General features: G+C 47.7%; 2 protein-coding genes across 2 annotated transcripts; both read right to left on the reverse strand.

Annotated features, from left to right (window-relative positions):
- Positions 1-310: 310 nt before the first annotated feature.
- LOC120687697 (blue copper protein-like) lies at positions 311-804 on the reverse strand. The gene is made up of 2 exons (XM_039969722.1): positions 621-804; positions 311-513 (listed from the first exon to the last, which is right to left on the reverse strand). The coding sequence occupies exons 1-2, from the start codon at positions 802-804 to the stop codon at positions 311-313; spliced, it is 387 nt and encodes a 128-aa protein (XP_039825656.1).
- Positions 805-1,426: 622 nt separating this feature from the next.
- Positions 1,427-1,771, reverse strand: LOC120687702 (zinc finger A20 and AN1 domain-containing stress-associated protein 12-like). Its single transcript, XM_039969727.1, has one exon. The coding sequence runs from the start codon at positions 1,769-1,771 to the stop codon at positions 1,427-1,429; it is 345 nt and encodes a 114-aa protein (XP_039825661.1).
- Between the last annotated feature and the right edge of the window lie 13,125 nt (positions 1,772-14,896).

Consider the following 14,896-nt stretch of genomic DNA (forward strand, 5'->3'; position numbering starts at 1 on the left):
CTGTTTCATCAAAAAAAAAAAATCTGATACTGAGTCCTAATTTCTTACTCCAACCTTTATATAACAGTTGTTCCAATAATCTTCCATTGTTCAATACCAACAAGACCCAAGATGTTAATTTTTCGATAGACATGAAACTATCTTGCTTTGCATACATGTTCCCCGTGTACATGTTCAACACATTCAGACAATAGACAAAACATTGCTACCTAGTAATTCATATAAGAGACCGAAGAGCTTGCAGTATATTCAACAAATTCAGTGCCATTAGCGTAGTGCCAATCAGCTTAGCTCCAGCCGATCGATCCGATCAGTGGACGTTGACGGTGAGCTTCAGGCCGGAGCTGCATTCCCCCTCGGTGTCGCAGATGAAGAAGAACCGCCCGGCCTGCCCGAGCACCACGTGGTCGTTGCCGGAAGTCAGCAGCACCGCGTTGTCCGGCGCCACGCACTCGTCGTAGCCCCGCGCGTCCACCTGCACGACGTCGTGCTCGGGCGTCGAGTACCGGAACACTGCGAGCGAGAGGGAGCCGCGACAACCAGGTCAGTTATTAGTAGCCACGCACGCCGCGCCATGGGCACGCCATACGCGTGCGCCTACAGGAGGCCTGCGTACGTACCGAGCGTGTCGCCGACCTTGAACTTCTTGCCCCTGGCCCAGGCGTCGTAGTCGACGCCGGTGTCCCAGCCGGCGTCGTCCCCGACCACGTACGTCTTGGCGGACGCCGCCGCCGGGAGCAGAGCGGCCGCGCCGACGACTGCCGCCATGGCCGCGGCGACCAGCAGGGTCCTAGGCGACGCCATTTGCTGCGTCGGGAGCGGGTGGCGGGGGCGCGTACGGTGCACTGCTTGATGCTTGTTTGCCCGGGGATGCTGCTGCGCTTGCTTGGCATCAGAGTTGGCCGCCCGTATTTATACGCAGACACGACCTTACCCGGCCACCGTTCATGGTTGGTGCTTGGCGACAGGACGTGTGCTCTAGCGGAGTACCCGAGGCAACTAGTAGTACTGCCAACGCCAGGGCGCCAGCCACCCTTTCCGCTCCGTGGGCTGGATTATTCGTCTCCTCGTTCCCTCGTCGTTGTTAGAGTTGATCGATTCAACAAGCGTGAGAAGTTGGGCCGCATGGCGCCGGCCGAGCACTGGCCTGAAGGAGTACAGTGCTTGCATGGCAGCCGGTGCCGGCGTCTCTCCAGTGTCCGGCCTGAGAGCTTATGGTTGTGTGTCTGCGTGTTCCTGTACGTACCACGCACCCTGCACGCCTACTGTGATCAATCAGTTCAAGAATCCTTGTCGTTGTTGCCTGGACCCGGGAACGATGCCTCTAGCATGTGCCTTATTATTGAGATAAGGTTTGCAGCATTATTATTCAGGCACCGGAGGGAGCTAGTGCTGGCTGCAAACTACTACGAGGTAGCACAGCACACTACAAGTTCGACAGCGGTTGTCTGTTTCGTTCAAAGCTTGGCGATCTTGTCGGGGACGGCGCGATGGGGGTTGCGGCGCACGTGTCGATCCTGGCCTTCTTCTCAGGCGGCGCGCCGCGGGGTGCTCCGGGCGTGACGGCGCTCGTCTTGTAATTGTAAACGTCCTGCATCTTCTTCGTCTCGTCGGAGGGCGGCACCGTGGCGGCGTGCTCGCGGTAGCACTTGGAGCACATGCCGCCGGTGGTCGGGTTGCCGAAGAATCCGCACCCGGTGGTACACGGGGCCGCCGCGGCGGTGGTGGCGCCGATCTCCTCGACGTCGACGCTCTTCCGCTTCTCCGCCATGGTCGCTACCGTGCGGAGCGTCGTCGAGAGCGTGCTGTGGCCGCCAAACACACGCCGTTCGTTGCTGAGCGGGACGAGCTTGTTCGGAGTTTTTTTGGCTCAGGCGTCGAGGGTGGTCTTATATGGACACGCATGGCGACACGACGGAGGCGGTGCTGGTTCGGAGTGCGCGCCGTACGCGACCTCTCTCTCTCATGTTCGGATCAGATGCATTCTCGACTCCGAACCCAAATCTCTGGCTCTGATCTGCCTCGCCGACTTTAACAAACATAACCTCTCCGCACGAAACCGCGTCGGTGTAACGGCGCGCGGGTCGTGACGGGCACGGGCTCGATCTCTCGTCGTCCCTCCCTCGCGTCCTTCCTCCGGCGACCTCATCACAAGAGCTCGCTCTGTCTGGAGTTTTGATTGATGATCTGGCCACTGGCCTGGGTCGCCTAGCGATGCCCGAATTGGGTTTAGAGAAAGCAAAAATGGCACACAGAATTCTAACGAGAACCCTTGCTGGATGCATTCGAGCTAGAGGGGTGGCAAAGCCGATTCATTCTTGCGGGTTGATCGCCGCCGCCAGCCGGTCGTCCTCCCGCTTGGCGACGACGAAGCAGAGGTGCTGGTCTTGCGGCCGACGGAATGCCCAAACCTCGACGCGGTCGCTCTTCTTGAAGCTGCTGCCCGCGACGAAGCTCCCGTACCCGTGGCCGTTGATCACCATGGCCATGGTGCTGTGGAACGAGTTCAGCCTCAGCGCCGCCGGCGCCCGCTCCGCGCCGCGCTCGTAGACGAGCACCGGCACCCCTGGGTACCTCGTCTTGTCGTCCCTCTTCTTCTTCGCACCGTCCTGCCCTTGAGCGGGGCTCTTCGAGCGGCGACGGTGGGTGCCGTCGAGGCCGCAATGCGTCAGCTCACCGGCGGAGAGGAGAGGGCGGAGGCGTTCGAAGGCGCCGGACCAGATGAGGCGGCGGCTCTGGTCCGGCTTCACATCAGATTCTGTCGAGACCTTCTCCTGGACAAAGTGCAGCGGCAGGTCGGTCGGGAGGGCGTGGCGCGTCAGGAGCTCGGCGTTTTCGAGCGCTTGCTCCCCGGCTCCGCGGCTGCTGCTTCCTCTTGGTCGTCCTAACTGAAGCTTCTACACTCTTCTTCACGGATAAAATTCCATGAAGTTTTTTAGAATATCTAAATAAAATAAATCAAAGAGGATATTTATAGGGATAGTTATTTTCATGAAAGAGTGTAGAATTTAGATCAAGGGCTATGATTTTGCCACATGTCAATAATCCAATGGCGTTGTAATCCTATAAATAGAGATCCCCTCCCTTGCCATGCCATCCATCTAAGACCATGGTAGGTGAGAGCAACCTAGATAGCTAGGTGAGAGAAAGTATTTTATAAGTGTTAGTCTCCTAATTTTTAAGTAATTAGTGTACAAGTTGTGATCTATCGTAGTATCGTAGGTTGGCTCTGCAATCTGGGATCACATAAGATCTGGGCTTCATCGAAGGAAGTCTCTGCATCCCGTAAGCCAGCTTTCTGTTGGTAGCCTCATCTGTTGGTAGGCTCTGCCACCCGGAAGCTCTGCCGTCGAAGGAACCTTATACACTAAGTAGCTAGAAATTGAAAAGGCTAACCAATTCTAGAGTGAGTTGGTGTGTGTCTTAGATGTAGGTACTCAGCTTAGTGGGTATTTGGGTCATCTCGATTCCCAACAGCAACATTGGCGGCGCTCGTTGGCTGTACCGTCTCACCATGATCGCTCACCGCTTCTCTGTACCACGCGTCCTTTCTCGCATAGGTGGAAAGCAACAGATCCACCCGGGTCCCCTCCGCCGCCGCGCCATTGCTCCTCGGCGAGGCGTCACGAGGCCCCAACCCGAGATGCAGCTCTAGGTCAAGCGTGTCAGTCATCTTCGCTCCTCGGAACTCGGAAATCACCCATGCCGCGTACCGGTGCTCTTCAAGCTGGGCACCACCGGCTCGTCGCCAGGGTTCTCTAATAATAAAGGAAGAGATGAGGGAATGAAGGGTGGTTTAGCACGATGTAAACCGAGGGTTTTGCAACCACCGTGTCTTCCACCGGTACGAAACCAACTTAATTAGGACTAAATATAGTAAAAATGGAGATTGCTACCGTGGGACCCACTTGGAGGTTGGAGATATCGCGTCCAAATTGTAAATAGATTTCTCCCAGATTTATTTATTGATAGATTCCTCTAAGATCTATTTAAATAAATATCAGCAGTGTTTCATCTCAAACGGCTATGGTGTTCCGCCGTTCTCATATGTCACGAGCACGGTAAAATTTTGCCTATGTAGGAGAACGAGTGAGGAGGAGGCTAATGTCTAGCTAGCATACCAATGACCTATACCTCTTTTTTCCCCTTTTCCTTTGAATTTTCTTTCATTTTACCTTCCCATTTAATCTAGAATATACAAGAGCGATTCAATTTCTTTCTCTATTCTTTTCTTTTTTTATTGCTCTTTCTTTTCCCTTCAAACATCTTTTAGATATTTTTAGTATGTAATATATGTATTGTTATTTTTATTTTTCTTCAAAGGATAATAAATCTATACTAGACTGTTTTAGCAATGGAACATTATTGTTCTATTGTATACTCATATCGTTCTAGTAGTGAGAGTTCATTAGTCACTGATATTTTTTTATCATACCAACTATGAAGCTTATAATATTCCATGGTATACTTAATTATTCCGGTTGTGAAAATCCATGATTCCATACTTTATTGTATTTTTGTTGTTGTTTCAGCAAGTTAAATCCATTGTTTCAAGTTGCTTGTTTATCAATATTGAAAATCTAGGTTCCACTAGACATCTAGGATGGATCTAGGACTTATGATTAGGATTGTTGTATAAGTTAAATTTTATTGTTTCGTGTTGTTTCTATGGTCAAGAATTAAGTATTCCATTTTATATTAACATTACATTGTTTGGAACATTGTTTTGAATATCTTGCATGCAGAGTGACATCAAGCTATGTTGTTTTCACTAATTTACCCCAGCTAGCAGGGCCGCTCCCCAAGCGAAGGCTATAAAAGAAAAATTACGCCAAAATAAGGAAGGAAAAGGAAACGGCTTGGTAGTTAGAATCAGACCGCTCAAGCAAGCCCGTCGGCCCAGCCTTACTTTTCAAGTCACACGTGCAGGCGTAGGCTGCAAATCTGCAAACGTTAAGCCCAATTCGTAGCATGGGCTACATGGCTCTCCTTCCGGTTGTTTCTCATTTTCTCAAGCCTGAGTATCTCCAGATTTCGGCCCAGCTCATCCGCCTTGTAATGTTTTCCCATTGTTAGCAAATAGCAAATCTGCAATAGTTGGTTTCGAGACTGCCTATTCTATTCTTGGCTTCTTGAAGCAGCAGTCTACGTCCTGAGTACGTTTCTACATACTGCTTCCGTATTAATTAATTATTTAATTAATTAATCAATTAATTAATTGATTAACTGACCAAAGGAAGGAAAAGGAGCCGATTCTTTCACTCTCGCGAAGACGCCAAGCAAACAGAAGTCAAGAATCAAACAACCAAGGAGGCAGCACAGTCCAGCCCAAAAAGTACATAAGCAACTTTTTTAAAAAAAAAAATCCAACCATGAGTGGATCGAGAAAACAACATATGGTGATGACCCTGTCGGTCGGTCGTCCACATCAGATCAGTAATCTAATCCCTCACGACACGGCCATTATATTTTCTGTACGTGTCAAAACCAATGCTTTGTTGCAAGTGGTAGGCAATTACCGATAGTGGCGGAGCCAGAAATCAATCCAGGTGCCGGTTTCTACAACACTTGCACATATGGCAGCTGTTAAGCGGAGAACGAGTAGAGGTCAACAACACGCACACATTATACGTAGGAAGTGGCAGTCATTCAGTCAACATGTATAGAACCGCATTGACAAATAAAAAGAGAGATATAGCAGACTGCATCTGTGATCTCGAATGTTGACGCAGAAAAACAAGGAGTACAGTAGTAGAAAGGTTTTTTTTAGATAATGGAAAATATTCCAGCCTCTCGCAGCAGTAGAAATGTAGATTGAGTAGATTGTTGCCGCTTGCTGTGCCCATGCAACAAGACTTACGTGATCATGCATACGTGCATGGCTTGAGCTTGACTAACTTGGTGTTACAACTTTGTATTCTTGTGACTCAGTGTAACACCTCAGGTGTTAATTACCTATCATTAAGGATAATTACAGTCATTAGCACCACAAACCACTAAAGCAAAACTTTTCAACAATTCCTAGGTCAGTTCAGCCCACCGGTCTGACCGGTCTAACCTGAGTTGGTTGTTTTAGGCCTCACAATATTTAAACCACACTCTCTCTCCCACTGGCCCTCTCCCTCTCCCTCACGTTCACCAGCTCTCACTCTCTCCCCGAGCTCCCCTCCCTCACCCAAATCCTAGAATCCAAAAATCCTCCATTTCCAATTGATCCAAGGCCAAGGATGACTTACAGTCAGTGGAGGGACGTCTCTCCTATTTGATTTCTCCGGGGGTGTTGCGATTTCGCGAGTTCCTCGTGGGGGAGAAGCCCATTCAAGGTAAACAAATTTGTGATGGCTCGATCTCTTGTTCTAGATGATGTTAGGCGATTTCATCTGGTCAAACACATCCACTTGCATCTCTGAATTAGAGCCTAGAAGAGTTGTGGAATTGGTGGGCAATTTTCGCCGCGCGCACGCCGCCGTTCCCCTCAGGTTCGGATTATCCGGCCTAGTACCGGATCATCCGACCCAATTCTCTTTTTGTGCACGAAAATCACTCCAGAAATGCCCAGGTCCGGATCATCCGGCAACAACCAGTGGCAAAAAGTACTGTTTGGCCGGATCATCCGACCTAGAGGCGGATCATCCGACCAAGGGGACTTAACGGCAATCGGAAACCAAAACTTTCTTGTGGTGGTCGGATCATCCGGCGTTGGGTCGGATCATCCGATCAGCACAGACCTTCAGTGCTTGTAAAATACGTAAAAAATTGCAGAAAAATGCAAAATCAGATTTGTTAACTTCGTATTTTTATGCTCTATGGGATAGAGCCATGAATGGTATGGTTTTACAACTTATTTTATGCAATTTTGTTTATGCTAAATAAAGGCCTTTATAGCTTGTTGTATGCATAAATAGAGAGTTAGATTCATGCATGCATTTCTCATATCATATGCATACGTATAGCAGCCGCAGCGGAGAAGGATGTTTACGAGGTGGTTGCGGAGCCACAGGAGCCGCTAGGGCAAGCCCAGCAGGAGGAGAGGCATGAGAACCCGGTCCAAGGCCCAGTTCACCATAGTACCGAGCAGTAGCCCGAAGGTAAGCCCCGGTGCATGTCCTACTATTTTAAATTATGAATCACTATATGTTTATTTCTTATGCATTACGTTTCAGGAGTTGATTGGAACCTTAGTTACATGATCCCTAGATTTCCTGGAGATAAATATTACTAGTGCGTATAGGTCGATAGTACTGCCATGCTTAATAGGTCTCGATAGAAGCCGAGTGATGTCTTATCACTCGCGAGCTATAGGATATTTTAGAAGACGAGTAATTTCCAGTTACTCGTGAGATATAGGATATTTTTCTATATTTTGGTTACTGAATCTTTGAATGAAAGTAAATAGAATGTGAGACCGGGCGGGGAAAGTGTAGCCCCGTCTGTGTCGGTTAAGGACCGTTCGTTGTTTGGCCCTGCTGATTGAGTTTGATATTGTACTAACCACATGCCGGGTGTAGGAGGTAGTCGAAACTGGTAAACCTAGTACTGCTGCGCTTTGGAAGTACAGGAACCCGCACCCAACTCCTAGGGTAGTCTGAGTGGCCGCGGAGAAATGGGTTGCACGTATTTACTTTTGGTGGTCTCTCGTAGGGCTCAGCTGACAATATGTCGTTGGGCTGGTTCCTGTAGTTCGAGGCGGGGAGGGTAATGGTTGGTGCGTGTGGTCCGACAAGGTTTATGCGTGCCGTGTCGGTTAGGTTCACCTTGCAAGGTTAAAACGGATCGATTCGCCGCCAGTCGCTCTCGGATATGAGCACCTTGATCGCACCACCGCATCGTAGTAAGACTTTATGGATCAGGAATGATATGTGGCAATGTTATTTTGGATTAATACTCAATAATTACTATGATTACTTTAGAGATGCAAATAGTAGTTGCTGGACTATCTATATAGAATATAGAGGTAAAATATTGCAAATAAGGATCTACTTTTAGTGCTTTTCAGCAAAACTAACTACTAGCCAAAATCTTGTATGTCTAGATATGTGGGCTAAGTATACCTAATAGTCGGGTAAGTCTTGCTGAGTATTAGTTGCTCAGGGTTTGTTGCCACAAATATTTCAGGACACTCGGACGTTGACTTCTGCCCCTGCTGTATCAAGTTCATCCGCCGGGATGTAGAGGGGTGGGAGGTGGTGGAGCGAGACCTTTAGGTTAGTGAGTCGGTGGAGTGCACACTTGAGGGCTGAGTGTGCAGCTCCTCAGTTTTTGCATAGACCGGTCTGATCGGTCAGTGGACCGGTCTGATAGTCAGGGTTTGGTCCAGGCTGGACCGGTCTGACCAGTTAGGTCAACCGGTCTGACCGGTTGTGTAAAGGCAGAACTAGATGAAGTCGTGTGGTCGTAGTTTTTTTTCCGTTTGAACTTTGGCTACCCCATTGTAAAGTTTGTAAATTATTTAATGTATGTAAGATATATGTATATATATATTTGAGCTCAGTTTGTAAGCTTAACTTTTCCTATCGTGTGGCTCCTGTATTTTTAAGTATTTGTCGAGTTTGTACCATCTGCGCCCACCTTCACGTGGGACTAGCAGTCTTGTTTCGATCGGGCCGTGTGTTGAGAAAGGACCGTCAAATTAAACTATTGTAACATCCCGGTTTTCATCACTAAAATAAAACTTATGTTGCAATTAAACTAGTAACGTAAAATAATACTAACGTTATATGAGGTATTACATAATTAGTAGGCAAACTATTTTATACTCTTGTCTTGTACATTCGTTCCCTCCAGTAACCAGCATACGCATGCTTGCACATGCGACAAAAATCATCTCGTCTCTTCCCATAGAAGCCTCTCGAGTCACCGTACCAAACCATAACTCACAGTCAATCGATAGCAGCACCTACTCGCTATTACTCACGCCTCGACGGCAACGTACCACGCCATAATTCCCAGACAATCATGGTAGCGGCTACCTCCTTCGCCATAAGTTCATCATCCCCTGGAAGCCACAGAATACCCACACCATTGACCTTGAAATGACCCGTCATGGCAGCACTCACTCCATTTCCTGGAAGCCGGCAAAGAGTGCTCACAATATTAAATAACCTGTCATGCAAATATGGCAGCACCCACATCGCCATAAATCGGGGTCGTCGCGCACAGTGCCGGCCGAGATTTTTTCCGCCGCGCGAACCGCCTCACCTCGCCTATAAAAGAAGCCTGACGCCCCCTCCCTGCCGTCCTCACCCGCGCCCGCTCTCGCTCACGCACGCAGCAGCCCGGCCCCCTGCCGTCCTCGCCCGCGCTCGCTCTCGCTCGCGCACGCGCGACACGCCAGCCCCACGCCGTGCCGCCCACCCCCGCGTCCCCACCTCGCCCACACCGCTGCAGCGTCCTCGCCGGCTTTGCCGCCTCGACGCTCGCGCCTTCAGCGCTGCCACTGTTCGCGTTGATGACGAGCTGCCACAGCCCACGCCGTCGCCCGTCCCTGCGCGACGCCGCTGCTGCTCCCCTCGCCTATAAAAGGAGCGAGGCCGTGACGAGCCCCGTCACCAGCCCAAGCACACCGAGCCGCTTCGCTCCGCTAGCTGAACCACTCCTCACGACCCCAGCTCACTCACGAGACGAAGCTCCAACAGTTGACCCTCTTCCTCGAGCTGTTCCGCGCCAAGGTGAGATAGCATGCAGCTCCCCGACCATTAACTCCACAACACTAATAAAGGTCCAAAACACCCACCAGGCCGTGAGTACTTAATCCAAATCATTCTATTTTCGGAATTAAATACCAACCAATACTGTAAACTCAATATCTCCTTCATATCAACTTCTTTTCACGTAACTCTTTTTTCTAAACTCTCCTAAATTCATATACTATCTATTCCTCCTATTTTCATCTCCATTTGAGTTTATTTTATTGCTTGCTTGTGTTTGTTTGCCGGTTGTGCCGTTTTCGCCCATAGATCACGGAGTGACCGAGGAGGAGCCTGCCAAAGAGTACGAAGACCAATACCGCGAGCCGGAGCCAGAAGACCCGTAACGCGAGCAGGAAGCCGCCGCCACTGATGCGTACGTAAGCGAAGGCAAGTTTCATCGACCCCTACGTGAGCGGTTGCATCCATGTGAGGACGTCTAGTTGTAGCCTTGGTTTAGGATCGATTACATATACCGGTACTTGAGTGATTTAGTGTGATCATACATGTATATGAGTAGTTATGCATTTCCAGAGTTGAGACTAGGATATGAAGAGATTTGGCTGAGGCTAGGGCAGCTGGGTATGTGAAAGAGCATCTAGGTCCCTAGTGGGTTTTGGTGTATTGATTGACAATACGATTAAAGGACTAACTTGTTTGCATGAGATTATGAGCAGGTATTTAATTTGTGGAATGATATAGCTCATATATTACAAGCAAATGTGTATGTCCCATTGACAATCATTATATGTGACAAGCTAGAATGAGAAAGAAAAATGGAAGAGCAAGGTATTCATGTGTAAGTATGAAGGCTCTAATATTGTGCTGAAGCTTGTTAGTTTATGTGGGACTCAAAGTGGCAAGTAAAAGTTGTAAAAGAAAATAGAGCAAGGTATTCATGATTGATATAAAGACTCTAATATGCGAAGTCTTGTTTCGGATGTATATGACAAGCAAAACAAGAAAAAGGAAAATGTGAGCAAGTGTTCATGATTGACATGAAGGCTCAAATATCTATTAAAGGCTTATTCGACTTATGATAGAATTCGTATGACAAGTAAAGGTTATGAGAATGAGACACAATATGTTGTTGCATAGTCTCAAATTGGAAAGACTTGTCGTATGAGATGAATATTATCGTACAAGGGAAGCAAGCAAGAGAAAAAAGTGAATGAGACATGAGTTGATGTGTATATGTTATCTCAAATTAGAAGGCTTGTATAAAAGATTGAATTGAGAATTCAAAATTGACAACGAAGATTTCATGCATGACACAAATCAATATGAGTTCAAGATGGACGGCCAGGATAAAGGTAGAGGACCGAGAGGCGTGTTTCAAGAGGCTACGCAAGCGTTGGCTTGGGGGGAGCAAGGAAACCGATACGGGTCAAAATACTGGAGATCCTAGAGTCATGGAGAGCTCTATGTTGAAGAGTGTCATTATTTGGAAAATGGGAGTGACTTGTAAATCAAAGACGGATTCCATTCTTATATGAAGGAAGATTCAAAGTCACTAGCTCAAGCAGGCATGCTCACTGAAATTAAGGATGTTGACAACCTCAAGATATTGATTGAAGAAGTTCGGTTTGATCAAGACATGAAAGCTCAAGTGTTTTGTATGTCATTTTATGTGAACTTGAGTAAAGGATGCCGTACTATCAAGAGGGATGCAACATCAGTGGTTTGACATTACCAAAAGTGCTCATAGCTATCCCATGTGAGAAAAATCAGAGAGAAACACTTGGAAGCAGAAAACCTACTTGGACCGGTCTGACCGGTCCAGCCGACCGGTCTGACCGGTCGGGGTCCAACGGCTAGTTATTTTGAACTGACCGGTCTGACCAGTCTGGGGGACCGGTTTGAGTCTGACAGAGCAACGGCTAGTTTTTGAGAGAGGGGTATTTATACCCCACACCCTCACCCATTCGTGGGTGCTGATGCCATTACATTCCAGAGCCATCTCTGAGCCGTGAGAGCACTTGAGAAGTTCTCCCCAACCACTCTTTGTGAGATTTGAGTGATTAGAGTTGAATCCTTTGAGTTGGGTTGAGTGAAACATTTGCTGAGAGAGCATTTGAGCAGTGAGAGCATAAGTCCTAGCTTGAGCACTTGCGGTTGCGTTGCCAACTTGATTGAAGCATTTGTTACTCTTGGAGGTGAAGCCTCCTAGATGGCTAGGCGTCGCCGGCTAGCTCCCAAGCTTGTGGTGAGCAGCGGCAAGTTTGTTGCAGCAGCGATCGTGTGTCACGAGGACACATGGTCATATAGTGGAAAGGAGGAGATAGCTTGACCTTGTGGTCGCGATAAGCTTCCTCAACGGAGACTAGGATTCACACGTGGTGAATCCGAACTTCGGTGAAACAAATCTCTGTGTCTCCTTGCATTATCTTCATTTAGTTTGCCTCACACTTTGTACTCTAGCTTTATTTGTGCTTCCGCTTCGATCTACTTGGTTTTGTTGTTTCTGTGTGTGCAGGGTTAAGAAATACATTTGTAAGCACCTAAAGAAGCACCACACCAAGCTGCATTTGTGCTAGAGCTCGTAAAGGGGAGGATTAACACTTTTGTGCAGGTTCTGCGTAGTACCGGTCTGATCGGTCTGCTCAACCGGTCTGACCGGTCTGAGTGTTTGATTCCTGTTTCTAAGCCTAGTACCGGTTTGACCGGTCTGCCAGACCGGTTTGACCGGTTGGTTGCTGACAATTGTGTTAAGTGCTTTAATCTGCAGGATTATTTTTAAACGCCTATTCACCCCCCTCTAGGCGACATCACGCGATTAAGGTCCTTTCAGTATGCTGGAGCCGGCGCTACCGTGGTGGTAGACTGGCAGGTGAGTGCTACCGTGGTGGTAGGCTCGAGTTGACATGTTGAGGGATGGTTGCTGCCCTGGTGAACCATAATGACCGAGTTGTTTTGACATCTCACCTGCTTACTTTAGTACGACCACAGGTTCCGGTATGGGCCGAACTTAGCCTAATCCCACTGGTTAGCCTGACGGTCGCAGGGATGGGTTATGGGTATAGACCATTGGGGTCAGGGCCCGAGGGTTTGTGCGGCCGGGCTGGGGCGTGACCACGGCTGGGTGTCGGCTATGTCGGTTGTCCGTTCGGGCAGTCGAGCGTGTGGGTACATTGTACGACCTCTGCAGAGTGTATAATCCATTTGAATGGTCCGTGTCCACTGTATGGACAGGCTACGGTGTGGTCCTGACAACTAGTGAGTTACCTATTGTGGGTTGTGTCGGGAAGGGTTGGCGAGGTGGAACTTGCTGAGTACTTTTGTACTCAACCCTTGTTGATTTTCTCCAGAGGATCCTGACTTTATGCCAGAAGACTACGAGTAGATCGTGTCCGCACCGAAGCAGATCGAGTGGAGCCGTGATGGATGAAGAGCTAGTCCTCCATGTCGTCATGCTAGTCGTTATCCTATGGTTGTTCTGTGTAGCTTTGTGTTGTCGCTTTACCCCTCGTGTACATGTTGAATAAAGCTCTGTATGACTCTGGACTCCACTTGATGTAATATGTATTATGCCGGAGACTTTATTCGGTAATTAATACATGGTTTAGCCTTGATCTTTGGGTCGGGGCGCTTCAACTATTAAGCGACCGTGCCTGATGTGTTCAAATGACGGTCATTACACTTAATTCGAAGTTTTAATTTGGCGGTTCCGTCACACCTAGGTTCCGTAATTCTATACATATGTCTAGAAATTTGTATGGACTAAAGGGAGCCATGACCCATGTTGGCCGGTACATGGCTCCGCCAGTGATTACCGACTACGCTTTTCGAAGTGCATAATTTTTTCTATGCCACTAGATATAACATAGATACGTAATAAAAACTATGCATCTAGAAAACCTAATTTAACACAACTAATAATTCGGAACGGTGGGAGTAGTTCTGAATTAATCCAGCCGCTTTTACAACTTACTATCGTGGATCAGACGTACGTGTATTTTCCTGGGTGGGCTAGCATCGGGGAATGCTGGGTTTCAGAATAAATATGATCCACCGTCCACGGTTCACTTCAGGACGCAGCAATCAGTTTGTAGTTGAGGGTAGCAATCAGGCGCTTGAGCAGTTTCTCTCGTTTCCACATCAAGCTAAACGCTGATTTGTTATCAAAAAAAAAAAGCTAAACGCTGATGCGTGTAAATGTAACAATGCTCTCTTCTACTCTCAATGAAATGAATAGAGTAGGCAGATCATCACCACCTGCCACTAATTGCCCAAAAATGTTTGTAGTGGAGAGATGGGAGCTAGGACCCACTGCCTTGCACTAAATATACACCCGTTTCATCATCATCACCATCACCGGACAGAGCTATCGAGCTCGATCATAGGCCGTGTTTGGATCCAAAGGCTAGAGCTATTTGGGCTAGAACTAATTAGCTCAAGCAAATAGCCCTCCAATAAAATAGCCCTCGACATATTTGGATCCAAGAGCTATTTAGCCTTTAAAGGACTTTTTCCCAATCATTGAAGCCCTATTACCTCTCTTACTACAGTGGGACGCACTTGAAATAGCTCAAATAATCACCCCTTAGGTGGAATAGTTTTTTTGAGATAGACTATTTGCAAATAGCCAAGAACTAGCCATCATGTTTGGAAATTTTAAGCTATTTAAGATTATTTTAGACTAAAAATAGCTATAGCCCTTGGATACAAACACGCCCATAGCCGCCTCTGCCCTGAAGATCGAATTCCTCCATGCCGATTGCCGGCCGTGTCACAGCCCATTATGGAATATATACTAATATATATAGTTGCTTCTAATATGCTACTCCTTTCTGCTTTTATTTACATGTTATTAGATTTGTTCTAAGTCAAACTTAACTAATTCTTGCTAAATCTATATAAAAATATAGCAACAACTATAATATCAGGCGTATGCACTATCAATATATACTTCATGATGGACTCGATAAAATAAATTTGGTATTATAAATATTATTATTTCTTTTTGTAAGTTTGGTTAAAGTTGGACAAATTTGGCTTAGGAGAAACCTAATACGATTTGTAAATAAAAACAGAGGAAGATCCACTAAAACGGTAGATTAGGTCCAGACAAAGATTCTTGGTCGATCTCGCTGGCGGCATCGTCGTCCGGTGGCGGGATGCTGGGTCGCGGCACCAGGCCAGCCGGGCCGGATCGGGGTTCCGGGGCCAAGCTTCCGTTCCCGGCCGGCCGGGCCGCCGTACGCCGATCA

Source organism: Panicum virgatum, chromosome 9N, assembly GCF_016808335.1.
Source record: "Panicum virgatum strain AP13 chromosome 9N, P.virgatum_v5, whole genome shotgun sequence".
Lineage (NCBI taxonomy): Eukaryota > Viridiplantae > Streptophyta > Magnoliopsida > Poales > Poaceae > Panicum > Panicum virgatum.

Excerpts from the sequence above, each read along its gene's own strand:
- LOC120687702 (XM_039969727.1), bottom strand. The coding sequence starts at position 1,771 with ATGGCGGAGAAGCGGAAGAGCGTCGACGTCGAGGAGATCGGCGCCACC.
- LOC120687697 (XM_039969722.1), bottom strand. The coding sequence starts at position 804 with ATGGCGTCGCCTAGGACCCTGCTGGTCGCCGCGGCCATGGCGGCAGTC. Across the intron at positions 514-620 it reads CAAGGTCGGCGACACGCTCG|TGTTCCGGTACTCGACGCCC; the intron begins GTACGTACGCAG and ends TCTCGCTCGCAG.